The sequence below is a fragment of the Bubalus kerabau genome, chromosome 11 (assembly GCF_029407905.1).
Source record: "Bubalus kerabau isolate K-KA32 ecotype Philippines breed swamp buffalo chromosome 11, PCC_UOA_SB_1v2, whole genome shotgun sequence".
NCBI lineage: Eukaryota > Metazoa > Chordata > Mammalia > Artiodactyla > Bovidae > Bubalus > Bubalus kerabau.
In genome coordinates, this window is record NC_073634.1 from 109467366 (window position 1) to 109489439 (window position 22074).

At 57.5% G+C, this 22074-nt stretch overlaps 1 protein-coding gene across 10 annotated transcripts in view; it reads left to right on the forward strand.

Moving 5' to 3' along the window:
- EHMT1 (euchromatic histone lysine methyltransferase 1) overlaps positions 1 to 22074 on the forward strand; it is a 111989-nt gene that overhangs the window by 87836 nt on the left and 2079 nt on the right. For 9 of the 10 annotated variants that reach the window (XM_055541710.1, XM_055541717.1, XM_055541716.1 and 6 more), the window contains 10 exons: positions 406 to 528; positions 9196 to 9297; positions 10374 to 10478; positions 14865 to 15019; positions 15681 to 15848; positions 15947 to 16091; positions 16425 to 16502; positions 17144 to 17259; positions 18472 to 18558; positions 19438 to 19516. In XM_055541710.1, coding sequence (XP_055397685.1) covers positions 406 to 528; positions 9196 to 9297; positions 10374 to 10478; positions 14865 to 15019; positions 15681 to 15848; positions 15947 to 16091; positions 16425 to 16502; positions 17144 to 17259; positions 18472 to 18558; positions 19438 to 19516 — 1158 coding nt within the window. Of the gene's footprint in view, positions 1 to 405; positions 529 to 9195; positions 9298 to 10373; positions 10479 to 14864; positions 15020 to 15680; positions 15849 to 15946; positions 16092 to 16424; positions 16503 to 17143; positions 17260 to 18471; positions 18559 to 19437; positions 19517 to 22074 lie in introns of those variants that run through there. The other variant, XM_055541719.1, reaches the window with a different exon arrangement.

Below are 22074 nucleotides of genomic sequence, written 5' to 3' on the forward strand. Positions count from 1 at the left end.
TCCTGCTCGCTCATTAGTTTTTAAGTACACCCACTACTAGAAAAAAATACATGCTGGAGATGAATTTTTGTTCAGTTTATTTCAGCAAGCATTAAAACAGCCCAGAAAGAGCTCTGAGGTCACTGCAAACTGGTCCCCTTGCCTCCTGGCCCCGCACTGGGGAGACCCTCTCCTCACCTCTTCTCTGTCTGCGCTGGAGTCTCACTTTCTTACTTCTAAGGGGTTGTCAGTGATGTTGCTATCTTTACCAAGTTAACTGAGAAGTGAAATGCTCTTCTTGACAGAAAATAGAACCATCACTCTGGAGACGGCAGAGAGACCTCCCGGGGTCTCTGCTGTCTGAGCCCGGGGGCTTTCCTCCCTGGGTGTGGCTGCGGGCTGAGTGTCTGTCCCTCTTCTCACCAGGCGGGCGCCAACATCGACACCTGCTCCGAGGACCAGAGGACCCCGCTGATGGAGGCCGCGGAGAACAACCACTTGGACGCGGTGAAGTACCTCATCAAGGCCGGGGCCCTCGTGGATCCCAAGGTACTCGGCGCACACACCCCGCTCCCTGTAGCGCTCCTTGTGAGGAGGAGCAGGGCCGCTTCCCTGGGACGCCTTCAGGGATTGGCGGCCACTGGGCACCCACGGGTGCTAGAAGTAGGCAGCGCAGCCTGCCTGGCGGCGGCTCACTCGTGGGAAGTGCTGTGGGTGCTAGCCTTGTGGGTGCCGAGCCGGACGCAGACAAGCGCCCGTGAGGCTTCGTGTGCGGAGGGTCCGGCTCCACCCTTCGTGGTGAGCACCTCCCCTCTTCCGTGCGCTGTTCAGAGCCCTTACTCAAGAAAGTTGGCATCATGCACGGTGCCAGGCTGGACGAAGCACAGGCTGGAATCAAGATTGCCGGGACAAATATCAACAACCTCAAGTTATGCAGATGATACCACTGTAAGGGCAGAAAGTGAAAAGGAACTAAACAGCGTTTTAATGAGAGTGAAAGCGGAGAGTGAGAAAGCTGGCTTAAAACTCAATGTTAAAAAAACTGAGATCACGTCACGTGGTCCCATCACTGCATGGCAAATAGAAGGAGAAAAGGTGGAAGCAGTGGCAGATCTCCTCTTCTTGGGCTCCAAAACCACTGTGGTTGGCGACTGCAGCCTTGAAATTAGAAGAGGATTGCTTCTTGGAAGGAAAGCTGTGACCTGCTGCTGCTGCTAAGGTGCTTCAGTCGTGTCCGACTCTCTGGGACCCCACAGACGGCAGCCCACCAGGCTCTCCATCCCTCGGATTCTCCAGGCAAGAACACTAGAGTGGGTTGGCATTTCCTTCTCCAGTGCATGGAAGTGAAAGTGAAAGTGAAGTCGCTCAGTCGTGTCCAACTCATAGTGACCCCATGGACCACAGCCTACCAGGCTCCTCAGTCCATGGGATTTGCCAGGCAAGAGTACTGGAGTGGGTTGCCATTGCCTATAACAAACCTAGACAGTGTATTAAAAGGCAGAGACATCACTTTGCCGACAAAGGCCCATATAGTGAAGGTTGTGGTCTTTCCAGTAGTCATGTATGGATGTGAGAGTTGGACCGTAAAGAGGGCTGAGCGCCCAAGAATTGATGCTTTTGAATTGTGGTGCTGGAGAAGACTCTTGAGAGTCCTTGGACAACAAGGAGATCAAACCAGTCAATCTTAAAGGATATCAATCCTGAATATTCATTGGAAGGACTGATGCTGAAACTCTAATGCTTTGACAACCTGATGCAAAGAACCAACTCATTGGAAAAGACCCTGATGCTGGGAAAGATTGAAGGCAGGATGAGACGGTTGGATGACATCACTGATTCAATGGACATGAACTTGGACAGACTCCGGGAGATGGTGAGGGGCAGGGCCTGGTGTGCTGCCGTCCATGGGGTCACAAAGACTCAGACGTGACTTGGCAACCGAACAACGACAACAACTGGAAAAAGAGGAAGAGAGGCCTCCATGTTGGAAAGGGGAAGAAAAGTCATCTGTGCGCAGACGACATGCAGAAAGTCATGAAGAGTCCACACGGGGACTTGCCAGCACTGATAAATGCGTTTGAGAATGTTTACTATATCAAGTCAGTACAGAAGTGTCAGTTGTATTTCTACGCTTGTGAACAATCCAAGAAGCAAATTAAGAACACAGTTCCATTCGTAGTAGCATCAAGAAGAAAAAAATACTTTGGAATAAGCTTAACCAAGGAGGTAAAATATTTGTACAGTAAAACAATGCTGAAAGAAATGTAAAAAGGCACTGATAAGTGGTAATTACCCTGTGTTCATCGAGTAGAAGCAGGCAGTGCTTTGATCCCTTGTATCGGCAGGGGCTGGATTCTAGGGCCCCCGCAGATCACAGCCCGCCAGTGCTCAGTGCCCGGTGTGGCCGTGCGGCCGTCAGCCCCGTGCTGTGGTTCTGCGCCTGTGGGCGCCGAGTGCTGACTGTGTTGCTGGAAAGCCTTACTGCCCAGAACCACCTACAGATCAGTGCAGCCCCGTCAGAGTCCCAGCGCTGCTCCCTACAGAGAAACCCTGAACAGTCAAAATAGTCTTGCTGAAGAGCAGCGCTGGAGGCCTCACACTTGGTGACTTCAGAACTTAGGACAGAGCTGCAGTAATCCAAAGAGTGTGGTACCTGTCTCGAGACGGACGCATGGAGCAGCGGATGGAGAGCCATGCAGAGGCGGACGTGTGGGCTGGCACAGAGAGAGCCTGAAGTGCACCCTGCAGACACGATCGGGTGATTTCTGTTACGCGCCCAGACCATCCAGTGGCAGGAAAGTGCTGGGAAAAGTGGACTCCACACACAGGAGAGTGAGTCTGGGCCGCTTCCTTACTGTGTATTCACAAGTTAACCCAAGGGGATCGAAGGCCTGCATCCAGGAGCTAAGACGGTAAAGCACCTGACGGGAAGCAGGGAGATCCGTGTGACACGGGACTTGCGGTGGCTTCTTGGATACGACACCAAAAGCACAGACCGTAAGAAGAGAGTAGGTAGCTTAAACCTCATCAGAATGAGAACTTCGGTCCATCAAAGGAGAATGAAGAAACCACCCCCCAGGAGAGGGAAATACTCATCAGTACTGTATCTGCTGGCCTCACTCTCCAAATCATACAGACATGTCCTGCTGCTAGACTCTAGCCCAGCTCAGAAGTGGGCAGAGTTTGAGCAGACATTTCTGCAGAGAAGATACTTATATTTGAATGGCCAGTTGGCACATAAAAAGATGCTCAACATCATTAGTCATTAGGGAAATGCATTCAAAGCTGCAGCAAGACCCCAGAGGACCACTGTTGTCTAAATATCAGAAAACAAGTGCCAGCAAACATGTGGACAGGTTGGAATTCTCATACATTGTTGGTGGAAAACAGTCTGGTGGTTCCTCAAAAAAATCAAGTATTTAGTTTTAACTGTATGAGGCAGTGATCCCAGTCCAGGGTGTGTGTCCAGGGAGACAGGAAGCGAGGCACAGACAGGTGTGCACACACCTGCTGCTCCGTGCTGCACGTGTGTCAGCTTACAGCTACCAGAAGGTGGCAGCAGCCCAGGCCCCGTCGTCGCGTGGTGGGTGAGCCGGGCGTGATCCACCCCGAGGCGGAGTGTTGTTCCGTCTTCAAAAGGGAAGGAGAGTCCAACACAGGCTGCGACACAGGTGAACTTGAGAGCGCGACACTGAGAGAAGGAAGCGGCACTGAGAGAAGGAAGCGGCACTGAGAGAAGGAAGCGGCACTGAGAGAAGGAAGCGGGCGCGAGAGGATGGGTGCCGTGGGACCCCACCTCCCTGAGGAGCCTGATGCAGGACGAATAGTGTGTGACTCCACCTCCCAGCGGGAGCTGACCAGGCAGGTTTAGAGATGAGGCCCCCGGGGCGAGGGCAGGGACAGGCTGAGTGGTGCCGCCCGAGCTCCTGCCTGGGCTGCTGGGAGGTCCTGAGAACAGAGTGGTGATGGTTGTGTGGCTGGTAGAGCACTTAACGAGGCCATGGAGTGGCTCGAAAATGGTTAGAATGGCAAGTTTTAGGTCAGATACACACACACAGTAACAATAAAGTGTTAAATCTTAGAGCCTTTCACATTAATACACATTTTTTTCCCCTGAAAAAGTCATCACACAGTTCATACTGATTTATCAACTCCTTTTTCCCATCAAATTCTGTTTTTCTATGTCATTAAATGTTATTCTATAACATTATTTCAAGTGGCTATATTTCATGATATAATTTGTATCACTTTTGCCAGATTGACTAGTATGTGGATGATCAATTTTTATTATACACAGTGCTTCAACAGGCATTTCATAGCTAAGTCTTTTCACATGTTTGTTTTAAGACAGATTTTTCTGGACAGGGATTTTGGGGATCAAGATATATAATGATTTTTTAAGGCTTTTGATCCCTCTTTCTTAAATGCATCTGGAAGTTTGTGAGCGCTCATTTCCCTGCACTCTTACCAACACCAACCATTACAGTTAAAAAAATACAGTTCGATTGCAAAAACGGGTTTTTTTTTTAACTATTTTAATTTGCTTCTGTCAAAGTAAACAGTTTTTTGTATATAGTTATTTACATATGCAGAGTACACCGTGTGAAATGCTGAGCTGGATGAATCACAAGCTGGAATCAAGATTACTGGGAAAAATATCAATAACTTCAGATATGCAGATGATACCACGGTAAGGGCTGAAAGTGAAGAGGAACTAAAGAGCCTTTTGATGAAGGTGAAAGAGGAGAGTGAAAGATGTGGCTTGAAACTCAACATTCAAAAAACTAAGATCATGGCATCTGGTTGTATCGCTTCATGGCAAATAGAAGGGGACAAAGTGGAAGCAGGGGCAGGTTTTATTTTCTTGGGCTCCAGAATCACTGCGGAGGGTGACTGAAGTCATGAGGTTAAACGACACTTGCTCCTTGGAAGGAAAGCTACGACAAACCTGGAGAACATAGTAAAAAGCAGAGACATCCCTTTGCCAGCAAAGACCTGAATAGTCAAAGCTATGGTTTTTCCAGTAGTCATGTACAGATGTTGACCAAAAAGAAGGCTGAGTGCTGAAGAATTGATGCTTTCAAACTGTGGTGTTGGAGAAGACTCTTGGGGGGTCCTTGGACAGCAAGGAAATGCAACCAGTCAGTCCTAAAGGAAATCAACTCTGAATATTCATTGGAAGGACTGATGTTGAAGCTGAAGCCCCAATACTTTGGCCACCTGATGCGAAGAGCTGACCGGTTAGAAAAGACCCTGATGCTAGAAAAGATTGAGGGCAAGAGGAGAAGGGGACAACAGAGGACGAGATGGTTGGATGGCATCACTGAACCGATGGAAATGAGTTTGAGCAAGCTCCGGGAGATAGTGGAGGACAGGGAAGCCTGGCGTGCTCTAGTTTATGGGGCCACAGAGTCAGACAGGACTCCACAACTGAACAGCAACAACTCAGTTGTATGAGTCGTGGATGTGTTTTCAAGGCAGCATCTGGTCCTTTGCGTTGGTGGGTTTTGCGGTCTGGCACCTGTAGCTGCTCTGTAAACACCTGCAGCTGAGAGTCCCCATCAGGGCGGGCGCGTGAGTTCTGCCCAGTGCTTGGCCAGGGGGCAATTTCCTGGCCCCGTCACCGGAGCCAGTGCCTAAGCAAAGCACTGCTGCAGAGGCAGGTCAGGGTTGAGGGCTTTGTAGGAGTAGCTGTACCAGCAGAACAAGTGGTTGGCGCAGGTCTGGAGTGGGCAGTTCACCAATGAGCCTAGCTGCACTCTGGGTGCCATAGAAAGAAGGGCCCTTGAATCCAAGACCAGTCACAGAAGACGCTCTGTCTGAGAAACAGACTGTAGGATAACACTGAGCTGTCTGTGTGGTTAGAGTCCCAGAGAGGAGGGAGACCCAGTGGAAGAAAATATATTGAAGGAAAAGTGGTCATAAATTTTCCACATTTGATGAAAAATAACCTCCAGGTTCAAGAATCTCAGCAAGCCCCAAGCTGGACAGATGCACAGGCTGCTACGCCAAAATTCATCATGTTAGACTGTAGGAAGCCTTCATGCGGCCCAAGAGGAGCAGCGTAGTCCAGCGCATGCCAGTGAATAGTGCGTGTGCTTGCCAGCTTCCCATCTGAAGCCACAGGGCCAGGAGGCTGTGGAGGGATTTTCTTACTGTGCTGAAAGGGGGGAAAACTCCAAAAACACATCCGCCCAGAATGCTGCAGCCAATAAAAGTGTCCTTCCGAAGCAATTGTGAAATAAAACATTTTCAGGTGTACAAAAACTGACGGAATGTAATAGCAGATTTATAGTAAAGCCAGGAGGAAAATCTCATCCTTGGAAATAATGGAAATACCAGAAATGGTGAATTAGAAGAACTTGTTTTCTGTAAATTTATTAAAAGGTGAAGCCTGTTTAAAGGAAGAAGAATATTGTGAGATGGAGTTTACACAGACGGGGATGTCAACATGACAGCGGGAGCTGGGGGACAGCAGAAGGGCGTGAGCATGGCCCTCGGGGTCAGTCCTGGGAGGGGCAGTGCTGCGGACAGTCGAAAGTCGTGATCCTGCAGAATACTGGGGAGTAACTTAAAAGAGGCATAGCTTTAAGGACAAATTTTTTAAAGGTAGTAGAGGAAGTAAAATGGAATCTTAGAAAGTACTTTTGTAACTAGAAAGCAGGAAAAGAGGAGTAAAAACAGGTGGGACCACAGCAAGATGGTTGTCTGACCCTGACCACGTCGTAGTTGTGTCCAGCGTCGGAGGATGAAGGCCTGCAGCCTGAGGAGACGTTTGAGCCAGTGAACAGACGAGAGCGAGCCCTGCCTCCACAGAGAGCACACACACGGAGAGCACACGTGAACATAGATAGCACACGTGAACACACGTAGAGCACACACGAACACACGGAGAGCACACGTGAACACAGAACCCATGAACACACCCTGACACAGCACAGTGACCATGTAGGCCACACGCTAACATGGAGAGCACACACTGACACACACGGAGAGCACACGTGAACACAGAACCCATGAACACGCGGAGAGCACACCTTGACACAGCACAGTGACCATGTAGGCCGCACACTAACATGGAGAGCACATGTGAACACATGGAGAGCACACGCTAACGTGTGGATAGAGCACGCTAACGCAGAGGACGTGCCCACACGCACCAGGCGGGAGCGAGCGGGGTGAGGGCGCATCAGGCGCGTGGTGAACGGGAGTCAGGCGCGGCAGGCGAGGGCGCAGAGCACTCAGAGACCAAGAGGGGATGTTGCCTTTGCTTCCAGTGTCGGGAGCGGTTTCTTCAGCAGGACACAAAAAAGTACAGAAGAGACTGACACTGCTGAGAGCGTTAGAATTCAGGATCTCCAGGCCTTCCCTGGAGGTGCGGTGGTTAAGATTCGACCTACTGGTGCAGGGGTGCAGGTCCAGCCCCTGGTCAGGGAGCTGAGATCCCACATACCTCATAACCACGAGACGGTAACACAGAGGCAGTGTTGCAGTGAATTCAATAAGGACTTTTAAAAATGGTCCATAGCAAAAAATGAAAAAGAGATTTCCACGTTTCTGTGGAACAGTGCCGGGGTCCAGCCCCAGCTGATCCAGGGTATTCGAAGGAGAGACGGCGTAGGGGAGGGTCAGGAAACAACTGCTTAATTAAACGTTAATTAAGGATATAAAGAGTAATAGAATGAGGATAGCTCAGTAGGAAAATTCAGTGGAGAAAAGAGGCTGAGTAGCTTGGTTTACGCGGGAGACCAATAAAACTTCAAGACAAGAAGTTTGCACCACTTACGTAGGCCGCAGGCGTCCTTCCGTTCTCCCGAAGGAGAGGAGACACTGAGGCCTCCCTGGTCGGATCTTAGAAGCCCAGGCATAATTAGCAAGCATGGCGGGTTCCGCGCTCCAGATGGAGACTCAGCCAGAAGTTGAGAGAGAGAGCGACATGGGGGGACCAAGTTTCAGTGAACAAGGCCCGCACTTTATTTTCCAAAGTAGTTTTTATACCTTAAGTTGTGCATAGAGGATAATGGGGGAAGGGGTGGAGTCATGCAAGGACAGCAGTTCCTGGTCCTAATCGAAGCCAGGCTTTCAAACTTATCATATGCAAAAGTTCAGGTGAATTACATCATCTTCTGGCCCGGAGGCCTGTTAACATTTTAAGAAACTTATTTTTCTCTAAAGGTGATTATTCCAAAGTCAGGCATCAGCCTCCAAAAAAGCATTGGACAAAGCTGCATTTTACATTTCTATACTCCCATTATATCAATCAATACACTGCCAAGGACACAGTAGGTAAGGAGTATGGAGACTTAGCAGCAAACATTGGCTCAATAAGTGAAAAACCCTTCCCCAATACAATTTCTAATCAATCTTTTAACTACTCAAAAGAATATGTGTTTAGACAGTTTAGAACATCTCCTGCCTCTCACAGTTGGGAGGCTCTGAACAATCACATGTGGCCAGAAAAACCTATTCAGGCAGGCTAGAGGATTTCCAAAGGAGTTTGTAGGTTAAACACTGTCACACCCAGGAATTATTAACTGGAGCTGTAAGCTAATTCTTTTTTCAGAGAGAGATAGTGGGGGACAGCCCCCCGTAAAGTCAGAGGTGTAGGTGAAAGCACAAAGCAGAAAGTAGGCAGACTCTGGTTTTGGGGGTAGATGCTCGAGAATTTCCAGGGGGACTCCTGAGGCTCGATCCCGCCTTTGCGTATGCTGAGCCTCCTTCCTCATGACCTTTGCCATGGGCGGAGCTCCTGCTCCCGGCAGTGATAGAATTCCAGTTGAGCTATTCCAGATCCTGAAAGATGATGCTGTGCAAAGTGCTGCACTCAATATGCAATATGCACTCAATATGCAATATGCCGGCTCCTGGCAGAACAGAAGATGCAGGGAGATGGGAGGGCTGCACAGAGTGGAGGGCCTCCTGCAGGTGGAGGGCGGCCGTGTGTGTGAAAGCCTCGGGTGGCTCCCACCTGCAAGCGTAGATCAGGCCGGTGCTCTCCCCGGTCTGCCTCAACTTGTTCTCTGTAAAGTGGGGTGGGGTGGGGGGGTGGGCGGTGGCTCATGGCTGAGGTAGATTTAGGTTCTTGGGAGGTGGAGACAAAGGCCAGCCAGCAGCTGCGCCGGCTGATGTGCTCTGAGCTCAGTCGCCGTGGGGCGTCAGGCAGGGCGAACTCAGCGCCCTGGGGCTCCCGGGACCTCAGCGGCTCTCGTGTTACAGGACGCAGAGGGCTCGACCTGTTTGCACCTGGCTGCCAAGAAAGGCCACTACGACGTGGTTCAGTACTTGCTCTCAAACGGACAGATGGACGTCAACTGTCAGGTACGCGCCCCGTCCGCTCGGGATGCCGCCTCACGGGCCTGGCCCCGGGGCCCGAGACGAGTCCTCGGGGTGGTCCTGGCCCCACCTGTCCTCTGGGGCCACTTCTGCAGGGCCTGGAGACCTGGCCTCTTCTCCCCAGCCCCGTCCGCCTCCTGGCCTGCTCGCTGGCCGCCTAGAGGCCCATCTTCAGGCAGTGCCGCTCTAGCGGGGTCCCAGCCTCCATGGGCCGAGCTGCCCTGTGGCTTCTCGCCTTCCCTCCCAGTGCTGGCTGTTGTCGGACGTTCTGTCTCTTCCCGTGTGTTTGCTTTGCGTCTGTCTGTCTGTCCAGCTGCTGTCAGGACCTTGGGGTGTCCTGCAGTGCCCAGCACAGAGCAGGTCCCGTGTATGTCTCCTGACCTGTGAGGGGCTCGGGGAGAGGGCGAGGGTGCAGGGAAGGGTCCTCCCAGCTCTCAGGGGCGTCTTCCCGCCGGCAGGCTGGGCTGCGCTGCCCTGCCGTGCCCCCAGTCCCGCAGCAGGCCTGTGGGCACTGTCTCACTTCAGTCGTGGAGGCCGAGCGCGTCCACGGGAAGACGTGGTGACTGGAGCAGGCAGCAAGTTGTGTTGGCAGGGACTCAGCCTCTGGCCGCCAGAGGAGGAATTGGCCACGTGGTCCTTGTTGGCTCAGAGCAGCTCCTGGTTTAAGTAAACCCCCAGGACCGCCGAGTGGGGTGGGGGCAGGGTAGAGGGGCAGCGGGCTGGGCAGGACCGTGGCCTCGCTGGTGGGCAGGGTCAGCTGGGTGGGCTTCTCCCTGCTGCGTTCCTCACGGCCTCCTCAGTCTCAGATCTGGTGTCTGTAGTTCATGCCTCATGCGTGGTCTGTCCTGGGACCACCGGGTGGGCAGGTGTGTGGCCTGCCTGCGCTCACCAGGGTCCCCGGGCAGTGCTGTGAACCTCGGTTTCCTTTAGCAGGACGGGGCCTTGGGTCGGGGCCCCCACTCCTGCCCCCTCCCCGGGGCCACTTCTCAGGCCCTGAGTGGGGGCTGTGTCTGCTCACGCCTCCAGGGCTGTGACAGGCTTTCCTTTTTCTTTGAAACCAGGACGATGGTGGCTGGACGCCCATGATCTGGGCCACTGAGTACAAGCACGTGGACCTCGTGAAGCTGTTGCTCTCCAAGGGGTCTGACATCAACATCCGGGACAACGTGAGTCTCCCCGGCGGAGGCCCTGGAGGAGGGGTGGATGCAGGGTGGCTGCAGCCACTTTGGTCGTGGAGGCCGCGTTGTAGCGCCTGCCCTGACCTCTTCCCATCCAGTCACCAGCGTGCGGTGACCCAGCGCGGCCTCCTGTGTCGGCCTGGAGTTGGGTGTGAGCCGAGTGGCACAGGCCCTGAGACCCGCCCTGGGTGGAGCCGTGTTTCCAGAGGTGTAGAGACACTGACTCCTGTGTGTGTGGTGGGGATGGCGGGCCAAGGCATGCCACCCCTGGGCCGAGGTGCTGAGGCACCGGGCTCTCCGGAAACAGCCTTGGGCTGTGTGTTGGTGGGGCAGTTTGCTTGCGGGCAGCACCGGGCACTTGTGATGAAGTTGAAGGGGAGTCTCATCTCCGGAAGGCTTCGGGGGTCCCGGGAGCAGTGGGTGGGGAGGCTGGCAGAGCCGGGGGGCTGCCCTGGCATGGACCTGTGTGCTGCCTCCCAGGCAAGGGACAGAGTTCCCGGGACACGGACGGGCTGTACTCGTGGAGCTGTGTCCACCTTTGCAGTTACCAGAGCCGTAAGTAGGAAGCTGGCTACAAGCTCATGGCTTTGATGATGGACTAAGGCAGGAAGGCTCACCCACTTCTCTGCTCAGAGCCCCGAGTGGACCATGTGAAGACAGGATGGGAGCGGTGGCTGCTTTGCAAGAAGACCCTCCCCACAGAGACTGGGAGCAGTAACCCCCACCAAGGGCAGTGCTGGCTGGGGGCGTCTGCCAGCTCCACAGAGCTGGGCCCCAGGGCCAGAGATACGCCTTTAACTGGAAATACCCACACAGACAATACACAAAGACATAACCAGTGCTTCTTAACCAGACATACCAGATACCTGAGAATCAGCCATCTTTAGCAGACATAACTAGCGCTTCTTAACCAGACGTGAAAGTGAAAGTGAAGTCGCTCAGTCATGTCCGACTCTTTGCGACCCCATGGCCTGCAGCCTTCCAGGCTCCTCTGTCCGGGATACATAACCAGCCCCCAAACCGGACACAGCCAGGCTTCTGTCTTCTGTTCCCGACCGGGCCTCTCAGCCTTGCTCCTTGCAGTCCCGCCCAGGTGCCGGCCTGGCTGCCTCTCTGGCTGTGTGGAGCCGCCTGCTCGTCCGTCCTGCGTATGGGCTGCGGCCGGGCTCCTGGTGGGGCTGCGGCCTCTCTCTGACGCTGCCAGCCCTGCAGGGGGAGTGTTTCCTGGTGGGCGGCTCTGACTGCTCCACGCTGTCCTCAACATGCTGGGTCTTTCTCTTCATTTCAGGTCTTTTGATCATTTTTTACTGGATTGTTTGTCTTACTCTCAAGTTTGGAGAGTTTCTATATGTTCTAGGTGGAAGTCCTTTGTTAGATAGTATGTTCTGTCCCTTTCAGTTCAGTTATCAGTCATTTTCTCTGTGTGTGCTGAGTTGCTTCAGTTGTGTTGACTCTCTGTGACCCTGTGGACCATAGCCCACCAGGCTCCTCTGTCCGTGTGATTTCCCAGGCAAAGATATTGGAGTGGATTGCCATTTCCTTCTCCGGGGGAATCTTCCTTGCCGGGGATGGAACCTACGTCTCTTATGTCGCCTGCGTTGGCGGGTGGGTCCTTTATCACATGTGAAATCCCTGCCCCACCCAGACACTCTGTAGGTTGGGTGTTAACGCTCGTGCAGGGTAGGAGGTGGGGTTGGGCTCTCTTCTTGGCTTGCGGGCCTCTCACCGTTGCCTGCAGTGTGCGTAGGAAGTGGCCTTTCCTCCTCAATGGGCTCTGCCCGGTGGCCACTCTGGGCCCCCTGGGCCTGGGCCCTGTCCATGCGCTGGGCCGCGCCCTCCTGACGAACGTCGCTTCAGGGCCTGTGAGGAGAACCTCCCAGGAGCCTTTCCGTTTCTCCCTCCCCAGCTTCCTGCTGTTCCTCTCGTGTATTTTACTAAATTTTGTTTAAACAGCGGTGGCCTCTGGGAAAGGCTGTGACGATGAGCCTGGTGTCCAGCTCCCGGAGTCCCCTCTCCCTCAGGCCCGTGTGTCCACTGCCATTTCCTTCTGCGTGTCTGAGGTCCGTCAGCATTTCTCGCCGTGCTGGGTGGCGGTGGTGAAGTCTCAGCTTCTTAATGCCTGCAGAGTCCTTTCCCTCGCTTTTGAAAGGTGTTCTGGGTGAAGAGTTGTGAATGGCAGCTGGTCTCGGCGCCGCCCTGAGTCCTGGCTCCACTTGTCTCCAGCGGGAGACCTTGCTGGCAGCTGTTCTTGGTTTCTCCGTGTGTCACGTGCCTCTCTATTCTCGAGTTTTCTAAGGTTGTCTCTTTGTTACCGGGATTTGGTGATCTTACTACAAGGTGCCTGGTGGTGTGTGCATGCAAGTGTGCATTCAGGGTTCATGGAGCCCCCTGGGTCCGTAATAGGGGGTTTTACCAACCTGGAAGCTTCCCGCTCACTTCTTCCAGAGCTGCCTCTGCCCCACCCACCTTGGGGAGGGTCTGGTTCCATGTGTTTGACAATCTGTCGCAGCGCTCACTGAAGCGCTTCTCATTTGCTGTGGTTATTTTTCACCCTGGACGTGTGCCTCGCTGGTCTTGGGGTGTGTCGAGCTCACTGGCCTCTTCCACTGTCTGCTCAGCGTGCTCTCCCCTCATGCACTGTGGCCGCAGCTTGGAACCTTCTGCAGGGCCTTCTCGGTACTTTCTGAGGCATGTCTCCTGAACGCAGTTGTTCCAGCTTCTCTGAGCTTGCTGGTCTATCCTGTGTGCCATTTCTGGCTTTGGGTAGTTGGCTTTGCTGCTCGTTCTGGTTTCCTGAGCCTTTGCACGTCTGGTAAGCTGAGACCGGACGCAGGACGCTATGAGCTCACCCTGCTGGGAACCGCTCACGTGGGGTCTTGCTTTCTAAGTTTGTCAGGTGGTCTGTGCAGGTCTCAGCTGAGGCTGGTCATCCCTACCCTGTGGGGCCAGCACTGAGCCTTGTGCACCGGTATGTCCTTCTGGAGGCCCAGGCTTGGAGTGTGCAGCCCTCCAGAGGCCTCTCAGCCCACGGCTGGCCCTCACCCCGGCTGCCTTGGCCTGGGGCCACCTGATCTGGAGCTGAGACGGACGGTGAGCCAGTGGCCACTTCGCTGCCCGCTCTGGGTGCAGCCCTTCACTGCCTGATGTCCAGCTCCTGAAAACTGTTCCGGCCTGCATTTCCACCGAGGTGTGGGTGGGGGTAAACCTGTTGTGGCCCCTCTTGCCCCTCCTTCACTAAACACCCGCCAGACGTGTGGGCCTGTCGTGAGGTAGCAGGGCCCAGGCACCTTCTCTAACCACAGGCCTCGGGGCTGGGGCAGGCTCAGTTCTGCTGATAAGGTCGTGGGTGCTATATAGGCCCCTGGGGGCGCCAATTCACTGAGGAGCCCACAGGTGTGCGTCGGGTGGAACCTGGGGCTGGGGCTTCTGAGAGCGACGCAGGGAGAGGAACCTGGGACCGGCAGTGGGTCGGCCCTTCGCTTTCTCTGTGGACTCAACGAGGCGGGCAGGCCCGGGCTCCTCAGCTCCTGCTCCACTGCCGTCTTTCTCGAGGCGGCTGAGCCGGAGGCCTAGGACGTACGAGGTGTGGGGATGGGGCGCTGGGTGGCGCAGGGTCCGGCCTCCGGGACGTGCTGCGCCCTCTGCCCACACAGCAGAGAGCGGAGGCCACAGCCCTGAGGCCAGCGGCCAGAAAGGGCAGCGGGAGCATCGCTGGGCCAGTCTGCAAGGGAGGCGGAGCCGGGGGCGAGCCGGGGGCGGGGGTGCCTGCTCTGGGAGACTGCTCCGGGCTCTCTGGGCCGGCTCTCTGTGCCTGGGGCCCATGTGCGGCAGGTTGGGTGTTCTGTGGTTCTCATTTAGACATTGTCTTGATATTTAGGTTTGCTCCTCGTTGTTACCTGATGTTGTTTTTTATTTACCTTTCCTTTTCACGTTTGTGTTTTTTTTAAATTGTAGTCCTCTAACAGACTTAATGTGGTAGATTATATCACATATATAATCTATATGTGATAAATCATGTATTTTACATATGGCACAGGTACTTCAAAATTTTTCTTTGCCTCATTTAGAGTTTTTAGTCTTTTGTGAAATAAAGTTTTAATTAATCAGATTTGCCTTTTTCAAATCTTATACAAGCATCACTCTATCCTACAGTCATAACTGTGTTTCAAAAGGAACGTAATTTTAAAAAGCAGGTAAATTGGCCCTAGATGGTGTGTCGTGTAGGGTGTAGCCCAATTCAGGAGGATGTTTTCTGTTTTTAACCTACTCTGCACTATAATGACGTACATTTTAATAAAAACAAGACAGAATGGCAGGAAGCCTTTGTTGGGTGGCCGCAGGGCCCTGGGGCTCACCCCCGTGTCCCCCGCCCAGGAGGAAAACATCTGCCTGCACTGGGCGGCCTTCTCGGGCTGTGTGGACATCGCGGAGATCCTGCTGGCCGCCAGGTGCGACCTGCACGCGGTGAACATCCACGGGGACTCGCCCCTGCACATCGCGGCCCGGGAGGACCGCTACGCCTGTGTCGTGTGAGTGGCTCCGGGGCGCTGGGGACTTCCTGCGGCGGACGGGCCTCTCCCGTCAGGCCTGCGGTCAGTGTAGCTCGGGAGGATTGCGGTGAAAATCCGCCGTCCTGGCAGCTCCCAGCTCGGGGCCACGGGAGTGGCACCCTCGCGAGGGCAGACGGGCCACTGGGAGCCCCACTTGCCAGAGCCTTTGCTCTGCTCCAGGCGGAAGCTCAGGGCCGTGTGGCCCTGTCCTCCCTGCACGGGGGCCTGGGATGAGGGGTGCCTCTGCCGCGGGGCCTGCGCCCTCTCGGATGTGGTCCCTGGGGCGCCGAGCTCTGGTGCCATGTCGGCGCCTCCGTGGGTCAGGCCACGGCGTCGCCTGCCGCATGCTGACCGAGCTTGTGGCCAGGGGGCATCGCTATCCTTTCATCCCGAGGGCCCTGTAATGGAAGAGCTGAGCAAGGTTGAAAGCTGTCCCTGGTTTCCATGCTCGTCCTGAGAAGGGCCGTGCTCGTGGGGAGGCGGCTGCGTCTGCATGGTGGCTGGAGGCGTCCGTCTGCGGGCTGTGCCATCTTGAAGTGCACGGCGGGTCCTGTTTTCACGGGCGGGCGTGCTGCGTGCGTCTCGTCCTTGAGTCTCGGACAGAAGGGCTGAGTGTCCTGTGCACTTGCTCCCCATGCAGCCTCTTCCTGTCCCGGGACTCGGATGTCACCCTGAAGAACAAGGAGGGGGAGACCCCCCTGCAGTGCGCCAGCCTCAACTCGCAGGTGTGGAGCGCCCTGCAGGTGAGCCAGGCGCTGCGGGACGCGGCCCCTGACAGGCCCACCCCGGTGGAGAAGACGGTGAGCAGGTGAGGAGCGAGAAGCAGCTGGGACCAGCCCGGGCAGGCGGCACAGGCGCGGGAGGGAGCTGGGCTTGCCCGGAGCTGACGTGCGCCCCCTGCGGCAGGGACATTGCTCGGGGCTACGAGCGGATCCCCATCCCCTGCGTCAATGGTGTGGACAGCGAGCCGTGTCCCAGCAACTACAAGTACGTGTCTCAGAACTGTGTGACGTCCCCCATGAACATCGATAGGAATATCACCCACCTGCAGGTCAGCGGGGGGCCCTGGTCCGGGCAGTTGCTGGGTGGCGGGAGGGGTTGCTGGGTGGCAGGAGGCTCGGGCCCAGGCTCGGGCTGCCCTTGGCTCTGCTGGCTCGGCTCTGCCCACTCCCCCCAGCATCGGCCCCGCTTCTCTGCGCTCCTGGGGCCGTGTGCCCAGGCCCCCAGCCCTCCCCCTCTCCCGCAAGCCCCATGCGGGGGCCCTGGTGTCCTCTCCACCTCCCTCGGGGGAGGCTGCAGGCCCTGGGTCCTGAGGACGGTCCCCGGGGCTGGTAACAGCGTGGGGCTGCGGGATGGGGCGCCGTCTGACACACCCTCCCCGCAGTACTGCGTGTGCATCGACGACTGCTCCTCCAGCAACTGCATGTGTGGCCAGCTCAGCATGCGCTGCTGGTACGACAAGGTGAGCCCGCAGGCTGGGGACGGGGCTTCAGAGGGCGCCTACCGGAAGCCAGGGCCGGGGGCAGGGTGGAGCCTGTGTCCTGGCGGGGCGGGGGAGGGGGCGGGGCGCGACTGGGGCCAGGGCGGAGTCCCCAGCCTGGCTGGAGGCAGCTGCGGGGCTGGGAGGGCGCTGCTGAGGCAGGAACCCCCCGATTTTGGTTTGGGGGCAGGAGTGGGGTGTCCTGGGTGGGGAGGCCACACAGGCCCCACGTGGAGGCTGCTGGCATAGGGTCGTCATTAGGGAACATGGCTCAGAATGGTCTCTGAAGTTGCCAGGGCCCCAGACTCTGCCTGGTATAGCCCAGCGGCTCACGGCGTGCTGGGTCCCTCCAGAATGGGGGTTTGCAGAGGGGCAGGAGGTGTGGGCTGGCGGTCCTGGCGGGAGGCCACAGGGCAGGCTGCAGGGGCCTCGGGAGGCTGAGAGGGTGCCGGGATGGTGGGCAGGGGGGCCAGGCAGGGACCAGGAGAACCAGCCACGTGGACTCCTGGCCAGAGGCTTCCTCGGGCCTTCCCTGTCCTCCCGGGCGGAAGCCAGCGTTCTGGGGGTGCGCTCATCTGCGGGGGCCTTGCTGTGGGTGGCAGCTGCTTCTCGTGTCTGCCCAGGACGGCCGGCTGCTGCCAGAGTTCAACATGGCAGAGCCGCCCCTGCTGTTCGAGTGCAACCACGCCTGCTCCTGCTGGAGGACGTGCCGCAACCGCGTGGTGCAGAATGGCCTCAGGTGAGCCCCCTGCAGCGGCCAAGGGCGCAGGGGTGTCCCGTGTGTCCACAGATGGGAGAACGTGTGTTTAGTGTGTGCGTGCGTGTTCCTTGGCGCCTCGGCCTGTGTTACAGGTTGTTGTAAAGAGCAGAAGCCGTGTGTGTGTGTGTGTGTGTGTGTGTGTGTGTGTGTGTGTGTGCGCGCGTGTGTGTGTGCATGCATGTTCCTTGGAGCCTTGGCCTGTGTTTCGGGTTGATGTAAACAGCAGAACCCGTGTGTGAGAGAGTGTGTGTGTGTGCGTGTTCCTTGGAGCCGCGGCCTGTGTTACACGTTGATGTAAAGAGCAGAAGCCGTGTTGCCCACCTGCTGAGATGTGGGTTCAGGTCACACAGCCTGAAGGCGAGAGCCAGGCCTCCTGTGAGCCGCCTGTCCAAGCTCACGGGTGTGAGCCTGTGTGGACACTGGGTCCCTGCGCTGCACCCTGGGTGTCGTGGAGGTGGTGTCTGGTGTAACACCTGCTGTCCCTTAGATATGTGTGTGTTTGGTCTGCTGACCACCCAGAGCCAGACTGTGGGGCTGTGGGGCTGTGGTCAAGGAGCTTTTTTCTGTGAAATGCTCGAGAGTTGAAAAGTCTAAGATCATAAGGGCAGATTTCTGTTCTGTATAAGTTTAGCTGAGTGTTAATGGCCTCAGTGTTTTGGGGCCTGTTAACAGTAAGTAACTTGGCTGCACCGTGTGAGCAGCCCACACTTCTGTGTCCTTGTGTGTGGCTGCAAGTCCTTGGGGAGGGGACAGACATATCCGTCTCCCTCGAGGGCCCTGGAACACAGACGGCAGGCGGATGCCCTGACTCTCAGGGCCGGGAGGGTCCCCCCCCACCCTCAGAGGTCAGCTCAGCCTTGCCGTTGGCACGCCGCCCGCACCTAGCTGCGTTCCAGTCGGGGCCAGCAGGCTGCTCACCCGCCTGGTCCTTGTCAACAGCTGAGGCTCAGCCAGCCTGGTCCCGTGGTGGGTGCTGGGGTCATAGGGCGAGCGAACGGGGCTGAGGTCCCCTGCGTCCTGAGGGCGTGAAGGGCGGTGCGGCGGGGCCTGGGGTCACTCAGAGCCTCTGTTGCTCCCTCACCCGGCGCTGAAGCATCTCCAGACACGAAGGTGGTGTTCTCTGTCCTTTACTCCCGAACCTCGCGTGTCACTTGTGAGCGGAGTGAGCTGGGACGTACCTGTGTTTTCCAGGGCGAGGCTGCAGCTCTATCGGACACAGAACATGGGCTGGGGCGTTCGGTCCCTGCAGGACATCCCACTGGGCACCTTTGTTTGCGAGTAAGTGAGTGCTGCTCTCCCGGGCCCTGTCCCCGTGGTCATGGCGTGGGTGGGGGGGCATCTCCAGGGCCCTGCCCCCGCGGTCTTGGGGTGGGTGGGGGGCATCTCTCTGGCCCTGCCCCCATGGTCACGGGGCGGGTGGGGGGGCATCTCCAGGGCCCTGTCCCCGTGGTCATGGCGTGGGTGGGGGGGCATCTCCAGGGCCCTGCCCCCGCAGTCTTGGGGTGGGTGGGGGGCATCTCTCTGGCCCTGCCCCCATGGTCACGGGGCGGGTGGGGGGGCATCTCCAGGGCCCTGCCCCCATGGTCACGGGGCGGGTGGGGGGGCATCTCCCGGGCCCTGTCCCCGCGGTCATGGGGTGGGTGGGGGGCATCTCTCTGGCCCTGCCCCCATGGTCATGGAATGGGTGGGGGGGCATCTCCAGGGCCCTGCCCCTGCGGTCTTGGGGTGGGTGGGGGGCATCTCTCTGGCCCTGCCCCCATGGTCACGGGGCGGGTGGGGGGCATCTCCCGGGCCTTGCCCCCGCGGTCTCGGGGGTGGGGCAGATCGGGGAGGGGCACCAGGAGAGTCGACTGCCCTTGTGGCCCAGACTCTCCAGGCGGGGCTGCCGGGCTGGCCATGTGGCACACGCAGCGGGCAGCCCCTGCCCCGTCTGCTCTTAGGCCTGCACTTCCTCCCCAGCTTGCAGCTCGTTTCAGAAGGTCTGTCAGGGTCTCATGATTCCCGGGCATGATCACTTTGGACCCCTGGTCACAGGGTTTCTGTGTCATATCCTGAGGCCCAGGCTCAGTCCTTGTTGAGCCACATCGGGTCATCCTCGCGTGGGGCTCCTTCAGGTCCTCCGGTGCTGTGTTCTCACCGCCCTGCCCTGACCCACAGGTACGTTGGGGAGCTTATCTCTGACTCGGAAGCTGATGTGCGGGAAGAAGACTCTTATCTCTTTGATCTTGACAACAAGGTAATGCAGCCCTAGGGGTAGGGCGTGGTGCCAGTGGGTGTGGCGGTGCCCACAGGCAGGGTCGGGCAGGTACGGAGGCTCGGCTGCCCTGGCTGGTGCTGGTGCTTCTGCTGGGCTCAGGCATATGCAGTGGGGTCACCGGGCCCAGAGGCCCTTTGCCTGTCCTGCAAGCCTACTGAGCGTGGGGCTGGGATGCAGCTCTGTAGCCTGAGCCCGCCTCTCAGCAAGGGGGGAGGCCCCGTGCGCGGGACGAGCCTCCGTGTGCACCGAGGGTCACACGCGTGACCGGAGGGTGGTCCTCCCTGTCCTGGCTCCCTCCAGGGGCTGGTGGGGTCGCTGGACTCCAGCTTTTCGGCTCTGGGCCCTGGTTTCCAGGGGTTTCTGATCTGGCGCAGCTGCCCTCTGCCTTGCCCTGGCTCCTGAGTTGCTCCTTGGTTCATCGAGGCTGACCTGGGAACCTGCTGGAGCACACAGGTGCTGCCAGAGGGGCCCCTCAAGTGCTTGGTCCTTCTCGGCAGCCTGAGCCTCTGAGCCCCCCTCTGTGGGTCGGGGTGAAGCCAGGCACTTGCTCCCATGCCCGCCCAGCGTGGCCGTGTCTTCTGAGCGCCCTGCTGAATGGACACGGTCTCCTCATCAGCAGACAGTCCCCTCCCGGCTGGGCCACTGTTCCCGCCGTGGATAAAGGAAGCTTCTAGACCCCAGGCTCCCATGGGCTGTGGGTGCTCAGGGCTCTGCTGCAGGTTCACCAGGAGTCATGTGATTGGCTAGAGGTTGTATTCAGTGCTTTTCTGCATCTGTTGGAATCCTGCTGCTGCAGCCTGTCCCGTACTTGCTGGAGTAATACAGAGGGTGCTTGCACTTTGTGGGCCATCCAGCTGGGCTGTGCTCTCACACCGCTTCCTCGGTGCGTCTTAGCTGCGGTGGTCGCCTGCAGTGGCTCACGCGTGCCCCAGCGTGACTTCCGGGCACCGCCCCCACCTGCCTGTGGTCCGTCTGCTGTCTGGGGTCCCTGTGGTGGCTGTGTCTGGGGTCCCTGTGGTCTGTCTGGCGTCAGCGGTTCCTCCTGGTCTTCATCCTGCTTGCCTGTCGCCGCCTGATCCTGATTAGTTTTAGTTCGGGTTCCAAACCTGCCTGAAGGGTATCAGGGTGTAGGCTCCCTCCTCTGGGAGCGCGTGGTTGCATTGTGGGGACCGAGCTGCAGCTGCCCCCTCTGAGTCTGGCTCAGCCGCCCCTGCGGTGAGCCCATCCTGGCCACCCCGCCCACGGCACAGCCAGGAGCTCGACCCCCTGGGGCTCTCTCTGCTGCTGCTTCTGTCTCCGCCTCCGCCTGTGCCGACCAGGCTGCTGGTCTGATTGCCACAGCCCATGGCAGGCGGGGGTGTGGTCACTGTCGGGAGATGGGAGGAGGGCCGTTCTGGGTGCCCCAGTGGCCCCTGGCAGAGCGCCCCTCAGAGAGACCGGCTGCCCTGCAGGCCCTCCGTGCTCACGCCCGGGGGTCTCTTCCTTGTCCCGCCAAGCCCGTGTGGGCCCGGGTGTTTGGTCCTATGACACATTCATTCTGGGCATGTGACAGGGCACAGATGCACCCACAACCCCTGCCACTCCAGCTTAGGCCTGAGACCCCGAGCACTGGCGTTCAGAGTGCCCGCCCCGCTGGGCACCTGCGTCCCCGAGCACTGGCGTTCAGAGTGCCCGCGCCCGCTGGGTGCCTGCATTCTGGAGCTCTGGTGTACAGAATGCCTGCACCCGCTGGACACCCACCGCCACCCCACTCCCCCATTGTCCAAGGCAGCAGGGCACTTTCTGGCCTTGCTATCCGGGTGTTTCCTGGGTCACAATGCTGGTCCTCCTGCTGCGGATCTGCCCGTCTCCTTGCTGTTCTGGAACCTTCCAAGCGTCCACCCACCTGTCCTCTGCCCACATCACCTGGCTCCCTGGGTGCCCCCACCCAGCACCTCAGAGCTGTGATATGCAGGGGGTTCAAGTGGGCACAGGCTCCCTCCCCACCATGTTTGTGCTGCAGGACCAGGTGTGGGTGGTTTTTGATCAGAGACGCTTTGAAAGAGCAGAGCAACACGTTCATCTGGAAAGGCGTGTTTTAAAGACCTGAGCAATGTTTGTTGCAGGAGGGCCACGGTGGTTCTTGTGGAGGGAATTTATAGGACCCAATGTGCAGTCTGGCCTTCAGGACGGGCGGTCAAGCGCCCAGGACGCACCTTGTGGGAAGCGTGGGGGGTGTCGGGGCTGGAACTGGGGACCGGTGGGCAGAGGAACCCCCGCTTGTCCCCAAGGAGTCCTGCGTCCCTGAGGACCGCCCTGGTCCTGCAGGCTCAGGCGGACCTGGCCGCCTTGTGTCCTGGTGTGGATTCCGTGTCCGCAGAGCCCTCGCTGCTTCCTCCCACACCTAGGGTGAGGACCCCTTCTGTGGCCCCTGAGCCTCTGGTTTAGCTCAGGGAGCTTCCTTCCCGCAAGGATTCCTGTCTGTTGCCTCTGTGGACAAAGCCACAGGAAAGGGGGGAGAATTGTCCCAGTTGCGGCCCGCACCCCCGTGGGAGGTC